Source organism: Colossoma macropomum, unplaced genomic scaffold (assembly GCF_904425465.1).
Source record: "Colossoma macropomum unplaced genomic scaffold, Colossoma_macropomum, whole genome shotgun sequence".
Lineage (NCBI taxonomy): Eukaryota > Metazoa > Chordata > Actinopteri > Characiformes > Serrasalmidae > Colossoma > Colossoma macropomum.
Window position 1 is genome coordinate 378,328 of NW_023495878.1, and position 23,180 is coordinate 401,507.

The 23,180-nt window shown below is 41.6% G+C and overlaps 1 protein-coding gene across 1 annotated transcript in view; it reads left to right on the forward strand.

Annotated features, from left to right (window-relative positions):
• Window positions 1-23,180, forward strand: part of pcloa (piccolo presynaptic cytomatrix protein a) — a 63,845-nt gene that overhangs the window by 21,467 nt on the left and 19,198 nt on the right. Inside the window, exons 4-10 of the mRNA XM_036563775.1 lie at window positions 5,595-5,918; window positions 8,593-12,865; window positions 13,190-14,721; window positions 15,072-17,133; window positions 18,823-18,891; window positions 20,153-20,229; window positions 22,985-23,060. Of these exons, the coding sequence (XP_036419668.1) occupies window positions 5,595-5,918; window positions 8,593-12,865; window positions 13,190-14,721; window positions 15,072-17,133; window positions 18,823-18,891; window positions 20,153-20,229; window positions 22,985-23,060 (8,413 nt within the window). The remainder of the gene's footprint in view (window positions 1-5,594; window positions 5,919-8,592; window positions 12,866-13,189; window positions 14,722-15,071; window positions 17,134-18,822; window positions 18,892-20,152; window positions 20,230-22,984; window positions 23,061-23,180) is intronic.

Genomic DNA, 23,180 nt, shown 5'->3' on the forward strand with positions numbered 1-23,180 from the left:
TAGTTAGTATTAGTTAGCATTATCATAGAGGGTTTTTGTTTTTTTGAGTTTTTACTATTATAGCCTGAACTGAAGGCCTAGATCTACAGACACTGTTACGTATGTTAGCCAGTAATCCTAATCTTATCTATTCTGAATTCAATAGAAATAAAATGGAATCACCTAAGCTGAGAAATATGGCTAATAAAAGTGCCAAAAGTGGAACAAAGCCTTATTCAGAAGAACAACAGAACAACATAGCCGAGGTGGCCTGTCACACCTGTTCTCCATTTCACCTGTTCACCTGCCCTCAGCCACCTGGGGGGAGAAACCTGACTCATGCTTTTTAATCTGTGTGTCTGTCTGTCTGCATTTGTAGCTTGTTTAGCTGGGTAAGGAGATGCCTTCTTGCTTTATATATGCTTAAAACCATGGATATATATTATTTTTAGGTCACTATATCAGAGCTTGGGATTATTCTTTAGCATTCTTCACAGTGAATTGCACCACAGGGTGCATTGATGAACAGAAGCCACGCTGCCAGAGCTGCGGGTAAATTTAGCTCCATTTCCCACATTTATTGCCAGACTTCACACGCGCACACACATACGCACGTTTCTTCTTTCAACAGGAAGCTCACTCTGGGACTGAAAGCACCCGCCCTCTTCAGTCTTGTCAAGAAGCTCACAATACCATCTAAGACATCGCATACGTACCTTTCTTGGATTGACAGTGTGTTGAAGATTTTCTTTTGTTTCATGTCATGAAGATATTCTGTTCACTGAGATTTAATCAAAGCTATAGCAAATTCAAATTCACAGGAGAAAATGCACTCTCCTCCTTCTGTTTAGTCTCTCTAGTTGTATTCAGCAGTTCAGGATGTCATTTTCTAGGCGTTAAATTCCGAATTGGTTGTTAAATTCTGCTCACAGAGCGAAATACATGAAATGAAAACACCCTCCATCCTACATTATGATATGTGTGCTGTAAATGGCTGATTTCCTGGAATAAAAAGCATCTTCATGTCCTCCCTAAGTCTTCTTAGGGTTTTCTCTGCTCATGTCAAGCAGTTGCTAAATGTGGGGAATAAAACCCTGCAGCATTTCTCCTGTAATCAGAGACTATTTGACCTTAGTCAGCTTAAGCTGTCCTCTTGGAGAGAGAGAGGAAGAGACAGAGCAAGACAGAGAGAGATCTTCATTTTGAGGTCATCTTTCTACTGTTCCGCCTGCTAATGATATGATTACTGATGCTTTTTCTCTCAGTTATCCATGCTTTGATTGCATCCTTTAGGCTTGCCTCTGTGCCACACAGTGATTGGAGGCCACTGCTGAATATTTTACTGCTGTGATCTGAAGTCTTAGAGGATCTTTAAATGTGCTACGTATCAGAAGGACAGTGTTGATTTTTGGCAGTTGGAAATTTAGTCTTCTGTCATTGTGATGCCATATTGTCTCAGTGAAGGTTTAAATTCAGTATTTAAAGGGAAATTTCACTCATTTTTCTGCTTGATTCAGTTGCTGAGATATAAACAAAGTCTTTTAGAGTGCTTTGATGTGAAAAGGTTCATTGTAGAGAAACATACCCACTCAGATTTCTTTACAGTGGTGGTGATAGGAACCAGGGATCCTAATATCTACAGCTCAAATATAGCTTATATTTTATTTACCATCCAAAACCACCTGTTAAACTACACATGTTCTGAGTTTTAATATATAATGTAAATGATGGTAATATAGTGTTAAATCTGAAAAATAAGTTTTCTTTTGCCTCACAACACTCTTCATGTATCTGCCATAAATGGATTAGAAATTTGTTGGTAAATATATATATATATATATATATATATATATATATATATAGAGAGAGAGAGAGAGAGAGAGAGAGAGAGAGATAGATAGATAGATAGATAGATAGATAGATATTAGCCACTTAAATATGATTAACTGAGCAATAAGCATTATGCACCACAAAGTAGTGAGATAACTACTTAATCGTTTGAAACGGGATGTAGACCAGTCAATCATAATTATTATGAACTGATTTTATGCAACTAATTAAATGCTTAATACTTCAAGTTATATAATTTGTGGAGCTCTCAGGAGTCCAAGAGAGCACAACTGGCCTCGGTCTTATGCGGGGGTACTCTCTCTCCCCCATCAGTCAGCATCATGCTAGCCAGTGTGGTGTCTGTTGACTAGCTTAACCATTCTGGCAGTTGGCACTGAACTCCAAGCACATTGAGGTCTTAAATGACGTTGATGTTAGCATTAGTTTGAAAAGATGACTCAAAGGAAGCAAGTGCATGGTAGCATGGTGTGAATGAGGGGGGCCTTGGTGTTGGTAGCAAACTGTAATAAATTTTTATGTTTATACAATTCCAAATAGTGATTAATTATCGCATGTCACTAAGGAAGCGGTTGATAATTTATCATGATAATAAATTAAATAGTAAAATTAAATTGCAATAATTTAGCATTTATTAATACATAATTAACTATTACTTTATGTAGTAGCTTTCTAGGAGCTTATAGAGGCTGTTCAGATGTCTGATTCTTATTATCTCCACTGTAAATTCTGAATATGCAATTGTCAGCAACACACTGCTACACTCTGACATAACCATGCCAAAAACATGTCAAATCAGATGTCATATGCTGTCGTCATGACAAATTTGGTGCAGTCATATAACAGTGTCATGTTACCGTTACTGGTAACTGTCGTGACAGATGTCCTAATGCTTGATGTCATGACAGCAAAAATTTGCATGTGGCATCTGTCATGACACTGACTGGTAATGGTAACATGGCACTGTTGTATTACTAAACAAAATCTGTCAAGACATCATATTGCATCTGCAATGACATGCTTTTGGCATGGTTATGTGTAAGTTATGTTGCAGGGTTCAAGTAAAGTTTCTCTTGAATAGTGCATTTTACATCTAATGACAGGTGACAGGTGACTCTGAATGACAGGTTAGATCTTAATGGTTGATTTATACAGCAATTCCTGTTTAAGTTCATGTGAAGTGCTTTGAAGCTGTTACTCTTTAAAAGTGATCGACTCTGGGCTGAATGTTCACTACAACATCATGACCATTTATCAGCTGCCTTCCACACACTTAGAAAGCTTGGCTTGCATTTTACAGGCCCTCATTTAATGTTCTATAAAGCCATATCTGATTCTGTTGGTTGCAGACTAAGCAAGTGTCGTAGAACCAGTGATGGGGAAGAGGAGCATGGTTTTCAGCGCAAATCATAGATCATGTGACTGACTCTGCTCTCATTATTTCACATCAGTTACGATCTCTCTAGGTCTTGGCCTGCTGGATTTGTTGGATCAGATCAGGGAGCTATAAAACCCAACGTATTCTGAGGCTCTGAAGGACCATGACCACCTCATGCTATAGTGTTTGGTTGTTATGACCAAAGATTGAACAAAATGACTATTGATGCTTCATAATTACAGCCAGTGACCTTAGAGTCAAACAGATGCGATTTCATTCAATTCCAGCTATGCCTCTCCCTCAATCAGATCTGATAACAAAATGCCATTCTTAGCTCAGGCTTAATGCTTCATTACTGGTGAATTATGTGAGTGAAAAAAAGAGTGCAGGCTGGGTTCATTTTTCCTCTGCAAACTACAACAGACATCACTGCTCACCAGTCTTTATATGTGTTAACCTGGCAGGAAAGAAAGAATATAATTACTTAGTAAAACAAGAAATTGTGTTGAAACATGATGTCTATTTAAACTTCAAATCTTGTTTCGCAGTAGCCATGAAATGCAATGCCCGTCAGTTTAGAGGTCACTCAGTTTTGCACTATGCGATTTCTTCCTTCAATAACATTAATGGAATATATCTTGAATGAAATAAGTATGATTTACATAATCAGAAGCAAAGTGGACTTTCGTCGTAATTTAAAAAAGTGTATTTTTTTTTTGTTTAAATTCTATTTTTTATTGTGGCAGTTGTACACAACTTTTTGATATCAAGGTAATATTTCATAATATTCCAAACACAGAGAGCCACCAGTGTCCTATATAATCTCATGACAAAGTTACAGAGAGAAAATGTTTTCTTTGATTGTATAAAAGAAAAATATCTCAGTCGATTTGGATTCTGCCGGCAGAGTGGCCACTAGGGGGCCTGCAGAAAGAGACTATGCAAGCTTCTCGTCTTTGCTTCCATTCTAGAAGTAGAGAAGTGTTGGCATCCCAGATCATAGTTGCTTCATTCCTCTGTTTTATTTTGAACACATTAAAAAATTGATGCTAAAATAGTTTTTCTCATCTATCTCTCTCACTCAGCTTTATAAGTATTTGAATTATTTCGACTATGGTGTGTCCCACTATCCCTCTCTTCCCTGACTGTGATAAATGCCAGTTCCTGACAGTGTCCCTGCTCGTTTTGGTCTCTTAAGCTGTCATGGCACAGGAATCCCAGGCCTCCTCCATTTAGATTAAGCTGTACTGCTAAACTAGTGAAGGATCACGGGAACACTGTGCCTAACACTGCTTGTCTCGACACTCAGATGTGAGTGAGCAAACGCTCAGGATTTACGTCAGCCACTGCCTCATGGGACGACTTCACTGTTTGAGCCATTCTTGTTGCTCCCTGGAAATATAATGTTTATCTCTGACGTTGCTGGCTCTGGCACAGTGTTTCACTTGGTTGTCTCACTTGCACCATCACAACATACACAGCCTCTCAAACGTAGTTGTCCTTGCAACTTGCAGCAGTTAAAGTGCTTCTTTCAATAAGTGTGGCTTGAAAACAAGGTTCTAAATTATTAAATAAAGATGAGAAAGTGGAGGTGACTGTTGTTCTGTTTCACATTTGTATTATTTAAGCTATGCTAAAATGACATTCACATAAGATGCTTGTATCCATGTGGACAAAAGACTAAATAAAGCTGAAAGGATCCTGCAACGGATAGACAACTAAAGGCAGCCGCTCTTTTGTTGTTCACTCTACTGTGTTTGCTGACAGTTTTAATTGGCTCTAAACACAGGCATTTAGCTCATTCTGCCCAGAACCATCAGCTGCTTGTTACCATCCGCTCTGCTAGTTTAGAAACACAGCATGTCTGAATCTGTTAAAGGGCCTATATTCTACATTCTTCTTCTAATTCACTTTTTTCCCTGAAGTCCAATTCAGATTGATCTTATTTACCAAAAACATAATAATTTATTTATTAAAGCATAATTTTCCAACTTCTTTTAGATCTATGAAATTAAACAGGCTGTGTTTGTTAGTGACTTTAAGACTACAAATGACATCCAATTTTGACTGACTACCCTGTATTGTGTCTCCAAGCAATACAGGATGAAACACACCTTATAACTCCAGCATAAATGTGCTGGGCTAAAATGTAGGCTGATTAGGCTGATACATGTAAATGTATGGGTTTTTATGACACAAAAACAAGGCCGTTTTGCAGCTTATTTTCTGTATATGGACTGGGGAGTGAATGGTACATTTTGCTTTAAAGCTCTCAGTTTGTGAAATATGCTGTGTGTTTCAAAGACTCTACTGTTGAACCTCACAACAGGTTCATATCACTCTCAAGGCTTAAGTTACATGGTTTGTTCATTTGCTTTCTGTCTTACAGAAAGAATGGTTATGCCTGAACTGCCAGACCCAACGGGCTCTTTCCGGACAGCTTGGGGATATGCCTCCACCTTCTCCTTCCAAGCTGCCAGCTAAATCCCAACCTACCCCTCCATCTTCCCCAGCCCGAGTCTCCTCTGCCCCTTCATCCCCTGCTCCCACTGCCACTGCTATCCCTGCCAAAGGACTCACAAGGACCCCCAGTGTAACTCAGGCTCCTGCTGACAAGTCTGAACTTGTCTCAGCCACAGTTGATGCTAAATCTCTAGTAGAGTCAGCTGCAGTGAAAGGCGTTGAGGCACAGGCAGTACTGGAAAGCACACAGGTAGTACCTAAAGCAAGTGAAGAGCGAGCTCTTCACAATGCACCTGAAAACACAGAGGGCATATCCGCTCCACCTGAGCAAACAGTCAAAGTTGCCACCCCTCCCACTGATAGTGTCCCGGGGGATATAGCAGATGTTAAAGAGGCAGGTGCAGACCAGGCTGGAATTGTAGAGCAACCTGAGCCTCCTGTTGAGGACCAGAAGGGGGAAATAAGTGAGCAAGAGCAAAGTCAAGTAGTAGAAGCCTCTAATGATGCTAACATTGCTAAAAGAGAATCACAAAACACAGAGGTGACACCTGTATCTGAAGGTGTTGATCTCACTGAGACCTCATCATCTGACACCAAGAGTGAGATTAACTCAGACAGGACACAAGTAACAGAAGCACAAGTGACAGACATTAAGCCAGCCACAGATAGAGAAACAGACCAACAAGCATCTTATCAAGGATCAGATGAGGTTTCACCACCTGAATATCCAGCAGAGGAATGTTCTGCTGAGCCAGCATCAGCTGATTATATGCAGACTAGTGTAGGAAATAGATCAGATAATAAAAATATCCCTGTAGCAGATGAAGTTGAGACTGCAAAGGAGGTAGAAGAAGAAGAAACAATTGCTAAAGAAAGTGCTGTTACTACCAGCAGTCTGGAAATGCCTGTTGAACCGGAAAGACCTACACATCCTGATGAGGCTGTTAGCAGCAAAGATGAGGTAAAAAATGAGGTTATGCCTCATAAAGCATGTAAGGCCAAGGCAGAGACAGAAACCCTATCTGCCCAAGCCCCTTTATATCCAGAGAGTGAGGAAAAGGCATCTATAGATGAGAAATATCCACCTAATGTGGAGAAAGAGACGCCACAGCAAAGTGAAGATGCACACACAAGTGCACTCTGCACACAAGAAGCTCAAGCGCCTCTTGCTGAAACTCCAGAGAGTCCTACCCCTGCCTCCCCAGCCCCTGCTATACTGACAGAATCTGAACTAACAAATAAATATGACAGTTCAGAAACAGGGCACAATGCATACCTTACGACAGGGGAAGTAGCTTCAAACACACCAGACTCTGTATTAGGAAGTACTAATAATAATCCTCCTAAAGAGACAGAGGATGTTAGTCCTATGGTTGTGGCAAAAGTGGCAGAATCTGTGCCCCAAAATCAAACAGCTGACAGCTCTACATCTAGAGTAGAAACTGATAGTGAGGTTTTTAGTGAATATAGTGTTGATAAAGAAAAAGAGGAAAATATTCAAAAAGATAATTCAGAAAATCAGAATCAGGCTAGTCTAAATAAGGAAAAAGAGGAGGGTCAACTAGAAAAGGAGCAGCTAACTGAAACAGAGACTGATAAATCTCCAACAGGTAACAAAGCAGAGGCCAATGAGAAAACTGTTGTATGTACTGAGAATGAGATGGGGCAAGTGGCAAAAACAACTGAAAAATGTAAAACGGACTTTCACAACACATTTGATGAGTCTGCTCCTGAACCTACCATTTCCGAGCCAGAGATCATTAATAAAGACATAAAAGAAAAAACAATCTCCCAAGCAGAGCTGGCCCATCTGGCTCAAGAAACTACTCCCGAAGGAGAAGAATCACTGCTAGAGAATGTACAGCCAAAACAAGAGCTCTCAAAAGAAACTGCCTCAAAATTAGAATATTTAGGAGACAAGCGAATCCATGAGAAAATAGAGAAAACTGAGAGAATGGATTTTGATACTGAGGTGCTCCAGAATGACAAGAGTTTAGAAAATTTGCCAAACATGTCTATTCCGCAGCTTGCCAACAAAAAAGAGGACGGTAAAGCTGAAACTAAGACAGGGTTTGCAAGTTCTTTGTCACAGGTAGAATCAGAGCAGATCCCATTCTCTTCAGTTAGTGAAGCTAAATATATGGGAAAGGTCTCAGAGGAAGAAACAGTGGAGTCACACACTGACACTGTGAAGACTGAGACTGAATGTGTAGTTGAGAAGGATGACTCACCAAGTGCTCAGAAAGTTCCTAAGAAGGAAGAAAATTCATCACTCAAAAACAGTGTAATAAAACAATCTAGAGACACAGTCGTAAAAAAAGCTCAAGAACAGTCTACCACACCAGCTGTTCTCGTGGACAAGATAGAAGGAGAATCTGCGCTCCCTGCATTTGATGGAAAGGAAGACATTATAACAAAAAGCAAGCTCGATTCAAATGGAGAACAATCTGTAGTTCCAGCTCAAATAATTGATTCCTCTGCCTCAATGCCCCATAAAGAAAATAAAATAGTTAAAAATGAACAGGAGGTAAAAGTTGACCTAGAAGCCGTTAAAAAATCCTCTGACACGCAATTTAATGTTGAAAGTGTACTCTATACTTTAGATTCGACAGTAGAACCAGCTTCTCTACTCCCAGTAGCTAACAAACAAGAAAAAAACAAATCTTCTGTGGAAGTGCAGTCTCCAGACACTGAAGAGAAAAAAGAAGATGGGCCAAAGCCACTGATAAAGCCAAAAGAAACTGATGAGTTGGGAGAGGTAACTGTAGCAAGTAGCTGTAGAGGAAATGCTAGATGAAGCTCTTTTAGATACTTAGATACTAGGGAAGTGTCTGTTTAATGCTTTTAATACTAAAATGCTATTTTACCGTGTATATTCTGATTTGAATGCATTGCAAATTCTAATTTGCCTATGTATCTTGCAGAAGACAGATGTTGCTGTGCCTGCAAAAGACAAAGAGCTACTGAAGGAGCCTGGTGAGAAAGATGGAGTCAATCAAGAGTGCAGTCCCACCAGCCCTTCAGATTTGGCCAAGTTGGAGAGCACTGTACTTCCAATACTTGAGGCTCAGACATCACCTTCTAAAGATGAATCACAAAGTGACACGATGAAGACCAGACGCCGACTGGAGGTGCTCCCAATGTCTCCAGATCTCAGTTCAGAGGAAGACAGATTTGGTGAGGATCAAGAACAAAAGGATGGTACTGCAGACCGTAAAAAAGAAAGGAAAAAGCTACTTGTGCCAGCAGACATTCAAGGAGAGTTTTTGGAGGACAGCAGTGAGGGAGAATCTTCACCTATCGTTGAGAGAAAAAAGAAACTTAGTGAAGAAAAGAATTTAGGAGGAGAAAGTCCAGGTTCTGCAGATGACGAAGAGTTTATTCGAAAGCAGATTATGGAAATGAGTGCTGATGAGGATGCATCACCATCTGATGAAGAAAACCTTATCAGGAAAAAAATCAAGGATCATGAAAAGAAGCAACTGGAAAGAGATTCCAAGAAAGAAATCAAAGAGAAGAGTGAGTCAGGCAAGACAAGACGTCTTCTCAAAAAGAGTAGTGTCAGTCCTGAGGATGAGCCAGACCGTAAAAGTATCATTTCTGTGGCCAAAATTGAGGAACTAGATAAAGGGGAGCAGCCTTTTCCAGACAATGAGGCTGGCATTCGACATTTTAAAACTATCGAACTCAACAGTGTTGCCACTGTTCGGCAGGCTTCAGATGATGGTGAACCAGAGAGCCTTACAGACTCCCCTGATGATAAATCCAGAGGTGAAGGTTCTTCAAGCTTGCACGCTTCCAGCTTTACTCCAGGAACATCTCCAACCTCCCTCTCTTCACTTGATGAAGACAGTGACAGCAGCAGCCCAAGCCATATTCGGTCCAGTGGTGAGGGCAAGCAGCACAGGAAAGCCAAGCACCGGCAACCGGGACAAATGCTACCCACTATTGAAGATTCATCCGAAGAAGAAGAACTGCGTGAGGAAGAAGAGCTTCTGAAAGAACAAGAGAAGCAGAAGAGCTCTGGGAAGAAATCAAAAAAGGACAAAGAGGAAATACGTGCACAGAGAAGGAGAGAGCGGCCAAAAACTCCACCAAGTAACCTCTCACCGATTGAAGATGCTTCTCCAACAGAGGAGCTGAGGCAAGAAGCAGAGATGGAGGAAATCCGAAGATCTTCTTGCTCAGATTTCTCTCCAAGCATGGATTCAGACCCAGAGGGTTTTGAGATTCTTCCAGAGAAAATTGCTGCTGTCCAAAAAGTGTATCAGCTGCCAACTTCAGTCTCCTTGTATTCTCCAACAGATGAGCAACATGCTGATAATCAGTCAAAAGAAAATAAGGAAAAACGACCTTTGAAAACTGCAGATGAAGCATATGAGGAAATAATGCTGAAGGCAAAATCTCCAACTACAGAGAGAGAGGAACTTCCACCAGGGAAAGAGTCTCTTTATGGTGGAATGCTGATTGAAGACTACGCTTATGAGTCCTTGGTTGAAGATGTATATGTGGAGCAGGAACCAGACAAAATTTCTGTTCCAGAAAAAGCTAGAAAGCTGAGATCTCCTGATGAAGTATATGAAGACATGATGCAGAAAAAGAAAGATATGCTGCTAAAAGAGCAGCAGCTGAAAAAAGATCAGACCATAAAAGAAACCTCCAAACCAGAAATCATGCTTCCCCCATCTGACACCAAAAGAGACACCGTTTCCTCAAGTATCTCTGCCCAGTCAGGCAAGGATGGGAAACCATTATTAGATGCAGAGGAAGCATATGAGGAACTTATGAAAAAACATAGAGCTGTTCTGACACCAGGCACCAGCCCAACCCAATCTGTTCCTGATTTGAATGATGCAGCACAGCAAATGACAGTAACTTCTTCAGAAAAAATAGATGATGTTCCTCCAAGAAGAATTCTCCCTATACCTGATCTGAGGGTGACGCAGTGCTCCTCAGGTGAAGAGGAATCTGGAGAGGAGAGCACTGTAGATCAAAAACAGGACACTGAAAAAGGTTCAGTTCCTGTATCAATGTCAACAGATACTACAGTGGCTGAGCCAACATCATTTGATACTGAGGTACCTCATCAAGCACCAGTTGCTTCTCCAGCTTCAGAGCCTGTAACAGAGTCTGCTGTATCAAGGGAAGAAGCACCATCAAAACCACTACCACCACAAGATGCCATAGTTGAAGCAGTTGAGACTTTCCAGTCTGATGTTGTTGACTTGTCAAAGTCTTCAGCCTCTACTCAAATAGATGCTTCCCCTATTCCAATTCATAGTGTAGTTTCTAGACCTTCTGTCCCAGTTGCATCACCTTTACCCACTGTACCACAGTACACTCCAACAGTACCTAGTGTAATATCAACTGCACCACCTGTTCCTCCCAAACCAGTGGTTCTACGTAGAGCTGTGTCTCAGGAAAGAGCAGACATTCCTGTTCCCCCACCCCTACCACCTCCTACTCTCCCCAAGCCTACTGTTTATCCCAAAAAGATTCCACCTCAGGTTCCCCAAAGAACAGTTCCAACTACAGTCCCTAGACAACCTATGGCTCCAACATATAAGCCCCATGTTCCTCCTCCTGTGCCTCCAAAGCCATCTTCAATCCCTGCAGGCCTGACATTCAGTCACAGACCAGGAGAGTCTGTGAAGCCACCCATAGCTCCAAAGCCCATGTCAAGTGCCCAAGCATCTTCTTCTGCATATGCTCCACCAAGACCAAACATCCTCCCCACAGACACTGTAGAAGGTGCTTTGAATCTGAGTCCTTCAGCTGAAACTAAGACAGGGACTACTTCACCAATCAAGTCGCCTACATCCCCTAGGTTTGGCAAAAGTTTACATGACACTTATGTGGTTATTACTCTTCCATCTCAGCCTGGTTCACCCATAGAAGGTGTGACAACCCAAGCCCCAACAAGTTTTGACCTCACTTCACCCAGCAAACAAGCTCCTACACAGCTCCAAACTCAGGCACAGGTGCAACCACCACCACAGTCACAAACAACTAGGGTTCCATTAGCATTTACACGAATTACAGAATCCATAGAAAGCCAAGAAATATGTGGTCCAGAGAAGGTAGTTTCAAGCATGAGTCATGTCTATGAGGCTATTTCAGCTTCACAGCCTTCATCAGTCATTCCAAATGTTGGTGTCCAGGTAGTTACTACTGAAGTCCAAAGGACAACAGTGTCAGTTGTGCATGAAAGAACAGCACCACCACTTCCTACTCCTAGAGCCACTGGGGTACCAGTTGTTCCTGAAAATTTGAAACCTCAGTCAGTACAAGCACAGAATGGTCAAGCCTATCATCCTGGAGAGGTTGTTGACCTGCGCACTCCAAAAGTTGATGCAGAAACTGCTATGAAAGGTATGGATCTGTCATCATCTGAGTCACGACGGCAGTCCCTCCTTGCTGATGGCAGTGGGCGGCAACAAAGTGCCGTTCAGTCATCAGTTATGAATCTGAGCACAGATACTTCCTCAGTGTCTGTTGTAACTGACAGCATCACCATCCTCACTTGTACAGCTACTATAGCATACAGCAACAGTGATCTTTCTCAGGCCACCTCAATGCCTCTTCAGCTTACAACAGCTAAATCTTTTGAACCTGTTTCCCAAATTATTTATCGTCCTGTTGACTCTCAACCAGAAAAACCTATCAATCTCTCCACAACTGTGGGCAAAACTCATCCTGTTCCTGTGACATTAGCCCCCACAATTGCAAGCAATGGCATTAGCACAAGTATTCCACCTCGACTGGAAACTTGTGTATCTGGTGCTGTTGACCTCACTACTATGAAGCCAGTGCAAACCATGGTGTCTGTAGATGGTTCCACTTCAGAAGTGGTCATGGCAGTGATCACAGAGGATGATGGCAAACCAGTAGACCTTACAGCAGGAAGACGGGCAGTCTGTTGTGATGTTGTCTACAAGCTTCCGTTTGCAAGTAGCTGTGCCACTCAACAGCCTTCAGCTCCATTGCCAGAGGATCGTTTTGGCTACAGGGATGACCACTACCAATATGATCGCTCCCCATATGGAATGAGAGGACTTGGTGGAATCAAGCCCTCAATGTCTGACACAAATTTGGCTGAAGCTGGCCTCTTTCTATACAAAAGTAAGAATAGCTATGATTACAACGGGGCAATGGAAGGTGCTGTAGACCTAACCTCTGGAAAGATGTCTGTGGCAGGTCAGTGTGATATTGCAGATCTTTCCCACAGGTGTCATTTTGAGTTTCCTATACTTATTCCAAGCTGAAACTTTTTGTGCTTTTTTTTAAGTTGTGCTTTTTTGTTTTTCTTGGACTTTGCATGTTTATGCTTTCCCTATTTTTTACTTTTGTATTCAGATTTGTGTCTGCATGCAATTCAATGATATTTGAATTTTGCACTTCCCGTGATCTGGCAAAAGTCACTTTTGTTTTGCTTTATTTGGACGAAGCATGGCTTTCTTGGTGTTTTGATCAAAGCTTATATGAACTGAGCTCATTATTTACAGTCTGAACTTTTAACAGGTGAAGCTGTGGACTACTCAAGCAAAGCCACGGGAGTGTATTCTGGACTTACAATTCCACCATTCTCTCAGGCCAGAATAACTTCTACAGTTGGAACTCACTTTGGAGTTCCTAGTGTCCTGAGATCTTCAAATGGAGTGGTTTACTCCTCTGTAGCAGCACCAGTTCCTTCCACATATGCTATAACTACTCAACCTGGATCTATCTTCAGTATGACATACAACACTCTGTCAGGCATGCATACTAGTGACACAATGCCATCATTGTCAAATCTGCAGAGTCGGCCACTCACAAGATCACACAGCTTCCTCTCCACAATTGCTGTGACTACAGCAGAGAACGAAGAAGACATGCCCTTGAATCTGGAGACAGGTGTCTCTAAGGATATTTTTTCGACAGGCCTCTCAGAAGTACCTCCTACTGTAACCACAGTAGCAGCACTAGACTACACAGATGCCTCACTGGAAGCTATTGCAGCTTCACTAGAGGCTCTGTCTTCCCCCATGGTTCCAGGTGATGAACAGTATCAGATGGAGCGTGAGCTTCTGGAGCTAGAGAAAATAAAACAACAGCGTTTTGCTGAAGAACTAGAGTGGGAGAGGCAAGAGATTCAGAGATTCCGGGAGCAGGAGCAGCTTCTAGTACAGAAAGAGTTAGAGGAGCTACAGGTCATGAAGCAGCAGATTCTGTGCCAGCAGGAAGAAGAGAGGCAAGCTCACCTCATGATGCAAAAAGAAACGTATGCTCAGCAACAAGAGCAGTTGGAGCAGATTCAGAGGCTCCAAGAGCAGCTTAGACAGCAACTGGAAGAGCAGAAATACAGGCAAATGTATCCAGGTGAGATCCATGAGCAGACACATGGTGTCATTGTAGGGACTGACAAAAAAATGGATAGTGGCTGTCAGACAGATGAAGAGGACAATACAGACAAGGCCTATACTGCAGGAAGAAAAAAGAAGAGTGCCAAGAAGAGTGTAGACAGCAGTGTACAGACAGATGATGAAGATCAGGATGAGTGGGAGGTTCCTGCTCGAGGGAGACGTAGTAGGTCACGAGGTGGTAAATACAGCACAGGTGAGAGAAGTGGAGTTTCAGTGCAGGCTCTGACAGAAATCTCTGTACAGACAGATTCTTCAGGAACACTTAGAGGACATACTGTGCAGACGGACACTAGGGTTGATTATCCTGACTCTGACAGAACTTCCTCCCCTAAAAGACGTCCTACCCCATTAGAGATTAGTCAGTCTCCACATCTCAAAGCAGACACCTCCACTCTTCAGATTGCTCCAGCTCCCCCTAAATCCCCAAAAGTCCTCTACTCTCCAATGTCTCCTTGTATGTCCCCTAGCAAATCCCTTGAGTTTGTGTCCTATGAGAAATCTCTTGGGGACACCAGCCCACAGAAAACACATGGAGCAGACCCATCCAGGGCACCCAAAGTCATGCAACGGTCACTATCTGATCCCAAACCCATGAGTCCAACTGCAGAGGAGAGAGCAGCTGCCAATTTCCAGTACTCTGAGGGTTATGCTGTAAGTATATACTTTTCTTCTTTAATAGTATAGGTGTGATACTGCATCTTTATTTTTAATCTCTTCTTATTAATCTTATGTATAATATATAATAATGAGTACAGTACTAAAAATATCATTATGTTCTTGTTTAGTTTATTCGATGGTTTGTGTTTTCTTTTGTTTGAGTTCATCCTTCAGTGGTCTAGACAAGGATTGCCTCTCATTTCTGTGTGCTCATTAAAATACCTTTAAATATTTTGATCATACAATAGAGATGATAACATTGTTTCATTATAATGCATTAAATGTGCTTAAATATTAATTAAACATTCATTAATTAAAAATCAAATGCATTGTTTCCATGTCAGGGTAAAGGATCTCCAAGTGGCACTCCCTCTGGCACACAGAAGAAAGTGAAGAGAACTCTTCCTAACCCACCTTCAGAAGAGGAGGCTGCCAATGCTGGCCAAACGCCATATAGCACCGCCTCCGCCCGTCGTCGTCTCTGCCGAAGCTCCAACATGGCAAGGGCAAAAATCTTGCAGGACATTGACCGTGAACTGGACCTGGTGGAACGAGAGTCCTCCAAACTTCGCAAGAAGCAGGCAGAATTGGATGAAGAAGAGAAAGAGATTGATGCCAAACTGCGATACCTAGAGATGGGAATCAACAGAAGGAAAGAGGCCTTACTCAAAGAAAGAGAGAAGAGGGAAAGGGCATATCTGCAAAGTGTTGCAGAGGATCGTGACTACATGTCTGACAGTGAGGTGAGCAACATCCGTGAGACAAGGAGGGGTGGAGACGAAGAGGAGGTAGGTGGACATGGACTTGAGAGACCACGCACTGCTCCACAGTCAGAACTTGATGAGTTTGTTCCTCCACAGACCAAACATGAGTATGGCAAATACTCCCAGTATCAGTACCCACAGTATCAGCAGTCTCTGTATCAGTCTCAACAGCCCTACCAGTCTCAGTCAATATACTCCTCTGTGCCCTCTCTCACTGCCTCTCAGCAGCAGAGTTATCACCAGATGCTGCTATTACAGCAGAAAGCCAGACAACAGGCTGCCCTTCTGTCTGAACTAGATGCCACCAAAGTGTCAAGCAACTATGATACCTCATCTTATCTGGGAGGGAAGTATGGAAATCATCTTGATCTGCGTGGCCTGGAAGAACGTGGTGGCAGCATAGTAGGAAGTCCAATGTCCAATGTGTCAGCAGACTCTTTCTATGCTGACTTGGATCAACACCCCCAAACGCCCAGAAGTTACCTGCTCTTAGAGGATGCGGCTGAACTTGCTAAGAGCTCAACTGGCCTCTCATCAACCAGCTATGGAATTGCTGAGAGGGAGCTAGCCAAAGCAGAGCGCCTACTAAGACGCACAGCAGCAGATGTGGGCACAGACTTCCTTGGCAGCTCCTCAAGGCTTCATTCCTATGGTAAAACCCAAGATGATGAGGATTCAATGGAAGAACCATATGAGCTGAAGCTTCTAAAGCAGCAGCTGAAGCAGGAGTTTAGAAGGAGCACAGGCGGCACTGAGAGTTTAGAGCAGCTGGCTGGCCTCTCACATCATTATACTCCTAGCACTGGTGTAACAGGAGGAGGCTATAGGCCATTCCCCAAGTCAGACAAATACAGCATAAGTAGATTAACCCTGGAGAAGCAGGCAGCCAAACAGCTTCCAACATCTATGCTCTACCAGAAACACAAAAACGCCAGCAACATTGGAAAATACTCCTCCATCCAGGACACTAGGGGCTTAGAGACAGACTATAGCAGCTACCTGGGATCCACTGGTTCCTCACCAAGATCAAGCAGATTACTACAGGATGAAATCACCTTTGGGCTTCGTAAGAACATTGCAGAGCAGCAAAAGTACTTAGGCTCAACAGTAGGAGCCAATCTCGCTGGTTCACTCAATTTAGGTCAGAGTCTGAACCTGAGCCCAGGTGTGAGGACATCTCTGGGGGAGGATTCTGCTTATCCCAGTGGGAGCCGATCCCGGCCATCCTCTAGACCTTCTTCTGTGTATGGCCTAGACTTATCTCTCAAAAGGGACACCTCCAGTTCTTCCCTGAGGCTCAAAGCAGAGGGTGACCCATCTTCAGATACTTCTGCATATCAGACACCATCAGGTAGGATGAAACCTACCAGTCTGCCTATTGGCCAGGGTGGACGTGGGCGAATCCCAATCGTGGCACAAAACTCTGAGGAAGAGAGCCCACTGAGTCCGGTGGGTCAGCCGATGGGTATGGCACGGGCATCTGCTGGTCCGCTCCCACCTATATCTGCCGACTCCCGCGACCAGTTTGGGTCTTGCCTCTCCCTCCAGGACCCCCAGCAACAGCACCTCAGGGAGGACTCTAGCAGAGGACGCAGCTACGTGCTCATGGATGACCTGCAGGGCACAATGTCTGATAGTGAAGGTAACTTTTTTCTCCTTAGGCCGTCCTTCTCGAACACCAAGTCGCACTCATTTCCTTCAAATTTTCTTTGGCTGTCATCTTGTCTTTCTTTTCCTGAGTGTTATTTCTTTATCCGTGTAAAAATTTCATTAATTAGTTGTATTTACCAATGTTCAGGCCCTTTCTATTCTGTGTTGAAATCATGGTACATGAATTTATGTTTCATCAAACATAAAAAGCAAATGTATCGGGTTATACTTTGGTTGCAAATGTGAATGCTTTGCATGTCATCTCTCTTCTAGCTGACCATTTTGTTTCCTACTTCTATTTATGCTTGCACTGTCTTTCTTAAAAATGCATGAAAAGAAGGCATTGTGTATCTAACTCTGAGAGGTCCTGGAAATTTTCACATTTGTCATTTCCCAAGAGTTTAGGTCAACTAGCCTTGCTACAGTAGTTCCAGACAGACAACATAATTGAAACCAAGCAAAAACAATGTGTTATGGTACAAAAAAGTGCCTCCAGATTGGCAACATTTTATCAATAAAGTGAGATATTGAACAATAACAACAGAACAAAATCTTAAAATCCATAAAAAATACATAGTTCAGCTGTTCCCACACAATATTCAGAAAAGGTTAAAATGTTTTATGATTTGAAGTGCACATACTGTACAACATTACTAGAATTGATTTGTATGAAGGTGGTTTCAAATCATGTATGGAGGAGTGGAGTCAGTCTGTTGGCATTTAAACTTAAAGATATGTCTAAGTTTTTACGATAGAGATGAACAGTCCTCTCTCAGTGATTTGTGATGCACTCCTTGTGTTATAATAGTCTGTGTCTAATTCATTTTCAGTTTCTGATTGTTTGCATGTTTTGTGTTCTTACAATAATAAACTAATGAGTTGCATGTGCATGTTTTTTGTTTCTGAATAAATCTTCTTGCATGTTGCATGCTAATCTACACACTTTTTGTTTAACAAAAAGTTTGGTCTCACTTTATTTGGATAGTCCACTATAGATTATCTACAGATGTTCAAATTGGTAACCAACTATCCGTTGAAACTCATTGATTCTAAACAGTGGTGGGGTTAGGGTTAGGATTTGGACCAGGGTTAGGGCTAGGACCAGGGTGAGGGTTGGGTTTAGGTTTTGGGTTGAGGCTAAGGCTAGGGTTAGAGTTGGAGCCAGGTTTAGAGTTAAGAAAGAAAATTATCTAGTTAAGAAAATTAGAAAGAAAAAAAAAAAGAAAATGATGGTCAAATTAGTAGATATTTACTTGAATGTAACTTGAAAGTAAATGAAGTATCTACAAAGCATCTAAAGTGGACTATCCAAATAAAGTGTTACCAAAGGTTTATCTCTACTAACAGAGAAGGGTTTGCTTTTCTGAACTTTATTCTCAGGATGATTGCCTCTCACAAATGCATCAGTTAACGTTGATATGAAATCAGCTAATAATGCAATTTAATTTGGATTATAAGCCTGTATATCTTTTACAATACTTAACATGCAAAATATAATTCACTAATAATCACATCCATTGTAATAAGTAATGTTGTTCAAACCCAAATCTAGTGCATCATTTGATTACACACATTTGATCATTTCTTTAAGTGAATTGTTATTATCCCCACACATGTAATACCATATGATGAATGCATCATATGTGCCATCTGGAAGTAAATGCATTTGCCTTGGTTGCAGCACTAAGTGAATCCCTGGTGGGTTTGAACAGAGACGATCCAGGAAACACACATGAGAATGTCACAGACGGTAGAGTATTATCACTTTAGCTTCCAGCTCCCCTACCCCTCCCTCTAACATCCACCTAATCACCTCTGCCCCAACGTCCACTACTCCCCTCCTCCTTCTAACACCCAGCACCAGCCACCCACTCACCCCCTGCACCATGACCACCTGCCTGCCACTCACCCATAAGCCCATGGTCAACTGTATCAGCTGTAGATTCATTTCCATAACAACGTGATATGGGGAGTGTGTTGAATACATACATTAATATAATGTTGCAGTAGTTCCTCATGCATCTGCATTTTTAATTTTAATTTCATGCTCCCTTCGCTCTAAAAATAACTACAGTTTTGTTGACACAATATGCTGCATTGCCACCACTTAAAATAGCAATATCACACCAGTCATGTAGATCTCAAAACTACTGAAAGTTCAGTGCTAAATCTTGTCTTTAGTAAATACAGGATAAGTTAGTTACACGGTAAGCTACACCATTAAATGCCATTGAAAACAATTAGATAGAGGACTTTTCAGATTTTACTTAAATGTATAGATAGCCTTCATCTTTCATATCATGCTACATTTGAAATTCAGATTGCTATTCACGTTCATATTTGTGCTACACCACCATGATGATGTACTGTATGTCCAATATGCACATCCTTAAGATATAATCAAATGATTTATTTCCCAGTATTACTGTATTAGCGCATCAAATCTTCTAAATGAAAGATACAAAAGATTTTATCAGGAGACCCCATCATAGAATACAGAAAAAAATATGCATGCATTGCATCCTGCATTGGTTTGCAACTCTCCCCAAGTCTCTCCAACCTTCTCCTTGCCTTCTCAGAGTAAGATTCTTCCCTGCATTCTACCAAAACAGCAGCTATCTTTCTATCTCTAGTTTACACTGGTTCCTGTCTCTTCCAAAGTTAAAGTAGTCCTAATCAAGGAGAGATGAGTTAAGAGAACAATGATACCTTGTTCCTTTACACCAAGAAAATGTATACCTTTGACTTTGACCAAATTTGTAGGTTTACAATCTACAGTAGATTCTGTCTTCTTAATGCCTCCCTCCAACAGATAAAAATAAAATGTCCTCTGGTATATGGTATATCTTGTGTGCATGTCTGGAACAAGCTTTGAACTGGGGACTCTGTTCATTGCACCTGTCTCTAGTGTTTAAGGCTGATCCATATACCTGGAGGGAATTGGTAGGGTTTCTTTTAATAAGCTAAGAGCAAGTTTTAAAAAGGTTGATTCTGATCTGATTTTTCTGAAGCCTACCACCTGCGTCGGGAGGAGACCGACTGGTTTGACAAGCCGCGAGAGGATGGACAGGGACTGGATAGGAGACAGGTGAAGAATACATCTGAATACAAACACAAACACTGTGTCCTCAGCCACTTCTATTCCCAATTATCCCAGGTATTACAGTGAGGGGAAAGAAGAATTCAGACACTTTTTGTTACCCTGGAGAGTTTAGATCTAGCACACCTGGCTCTATTATTCAGATGTCCATGAAGGTCTTCCTTACCTGGATCAGTTGTGACAGACTAAGGTTGGGGCTGAACTCTGCAGGGTGGTAGATCTCCAGGACCAGGATTGGGCACACCTGGTACATATATCCATATATCCACTTCAAATTTACTCACATAATATTGTCGGTACTTACAGCGTTGAGACATCTACGGTAAAAAGTAATTAACTTTTTCGCAGCATTGTGGTTCAATTTTGCCTAATTCCTCTTTTGCAAGTTATTCAGTTTCCCAAGGTTATGAGGATCCTTCTGATGGACTGCCAGTGACTCCATTCATTTTCAGTGGGATTCAAGTTAGAAAACTGGCTTTCAAGCACTTTCACGTTCAAGTCTTGAGTGTTTGGGGTCATTGCCTTGTTCAAACATCCATCTTTTCCTCAGATTTTGTTTTTTGGTTGATGAGAAAAAATTCACCTATAATTTGCCCCAGTACATCGGTCCATTCATGTTTCCCTCAGTAGTGTAGTGCCCTGGCACCATTTGCAGAGATACAGAGATCTTGATGTTTCCACCTTCATACTTCACTGTAGGTATGGTGTTCATCATATTGTATTATAGTCAGAAGAAAAAACACAAGGCAACCATGATCTGCAGCAAGAAGTGCTCTTTATTGAACACACAGCAAGAACAGCACATACAGAGCACTTGAACTGTGGGGGAGGTCACCATTAGCCACATGCTTCACCCTGATGGTGATCAAACCCCAATACAAAACCCCAAACAACCCCACTTCATGACACTAAACATCAGAAGTAACACATACACATAACCTTAACTAACAAACAGCAACAGTAAACAACATAAACAGTCCCTTTGTTGGAGGGTGTGAGTTACATTTTTGTTTTGTCTAACCAGGGTACCTTGTTTCAAAAGAGTTCTGATTTGTGTAAATGCAGAGTGCAAATATTAGACACACATCCATTTTTTTGGCAGAAGAGTTTTGTGCGGGGTGTAGGAACAGAGGTGAACGTGGTGCACTTTACTGCTTTATGTCCTCTGTGTAACTGTTGTTCCTGCTGCTTTCAGGTCATCCTGCAACTCTTATCAAGTGACTGCTGGCTTCTCCTGTATCTTTCTTATCATTAATCTGAGTGCCTAGTGTAAAATCTTGCATGGTGCACCTGTCTGAGGATGAGAGATGTGGATCCACTTGCATGTTATCAAACCAATTGTACTGATAACGCTGTTAATGGTATTCGGTATGTTTCTGTAGCTTTTTCCTTTTTCTGCAGTATTAACATTTGAAAAATATATGCCCGTTTTGAATTTGATGCCAGCAACACATTTCAAAGAAGTTAGGACAGGGGCATGTTTACCACTGTTTTGTATCACCTCTTCTTTTAATGACACTCTAAGCATCTGGGAACTGAGGAGACCAATTGCTGTAGTTTTGAAAGTGAAATGTTTTCCTGTTCTTGCTTGATATAGGATTTCAGCTGCTCAGCAGTTGAGGGTCTCCTTTGTTGTATCTTTCAGTTCATAATTTGCCAAATGTTTTCAGTGGGTGACAGGTTTGGACTGCAGGCAGGCCAGTTTAGCACCTGGACTCTTCTACTATGGAGCCATGCTGTTGTTATATGTGCAGAATGTGGTTTTTTATTGTCTTGCTGAAATAAGCAAGGCCATCCCTGAAATGACATTGTCTGGATGGCAGCACGTTTCTCTAAAATCTGTATAAATTGTTCAGCATTAACAATGCTTATAATAATCCAGATGGTCTTTAGCCCGGAGGACAATGTCCATGATTTCCAAAAAAAATTTCAAATTGTGATTCGTCATCCATCTTTTTTTCAAATTGTGATTCGTCATCCATCTTAAATGAGCTTGGGCCCAGAGAAGGCGGCAAAATTTTTGGATTCTGCTTATGTATGTTTTTTTCTTTGCATGGTAGAGTTTTAACTTGTATTTGTGGGTGGAGTGAATGCAGTGGATGCAGTCTGTTCACAGACAATGGTTTTCGAATCTTGTCCGTTTTTAATGTTGTGGCGCCTGAAGGCTCGAAGATCACAGCCAGTCAGTGTTGGTTTTAAGCCTTGTCTCTTGCATGCAAAGATTTCTCTGGATTCTTTAAAGTCTTTTAAAGATATTATATACCGTAGATGATGAAATCCCAAATTATTTGCTATTTTACATTGAGAACCATTATTCTTGAACTGTTGCACTATTTGCCTGTGCAATCTTTCCTGAACCCCTCCTCATCTTTACTTCTGAAAGACTGAGCCTCTCTGGGATGCTCTTTTAATACCCAATCTTTTTACTGACCTGTTGCCCATTGACCAGTAGGTTTTTTTAGCATTACACAACTATATCAGTGTTTTGTTGCCCTGCCCCAAAAACAAAAGTATCAAAATTCTTTTTTCTCCTCACTGTAGATGCACAACACTATAGATGCAAGGAATAACCACAGAAACAACTTTGAAAACATGCACCACAAATACAGTTTCTTTCTGTACTACAAGTTTAGCAGCAAATGCGAAACATTAATGAATTCATTGTAATGTAGTGGTAGTCCCAGTGTTTCATGTAGGTGTGAATCTGTGTGAATTTGGCTTGTGCTTGTGTGATATGACGCAGATGAAGTCTCAGCACTACCCCTTTCCTCATGCAAGAGTGAAACTGCAGAGGGATCCTAAAGACCGCAGTGTATCAGGTAATCACTAACATCTGTACACCCTGGCTAAACACTCTCTTTATGTCATAATACATGACAGTGACTTAGACACCTATCAGCCTGTGTCAAAATCAGCCTGTTACAAAAAATGATCTCCCT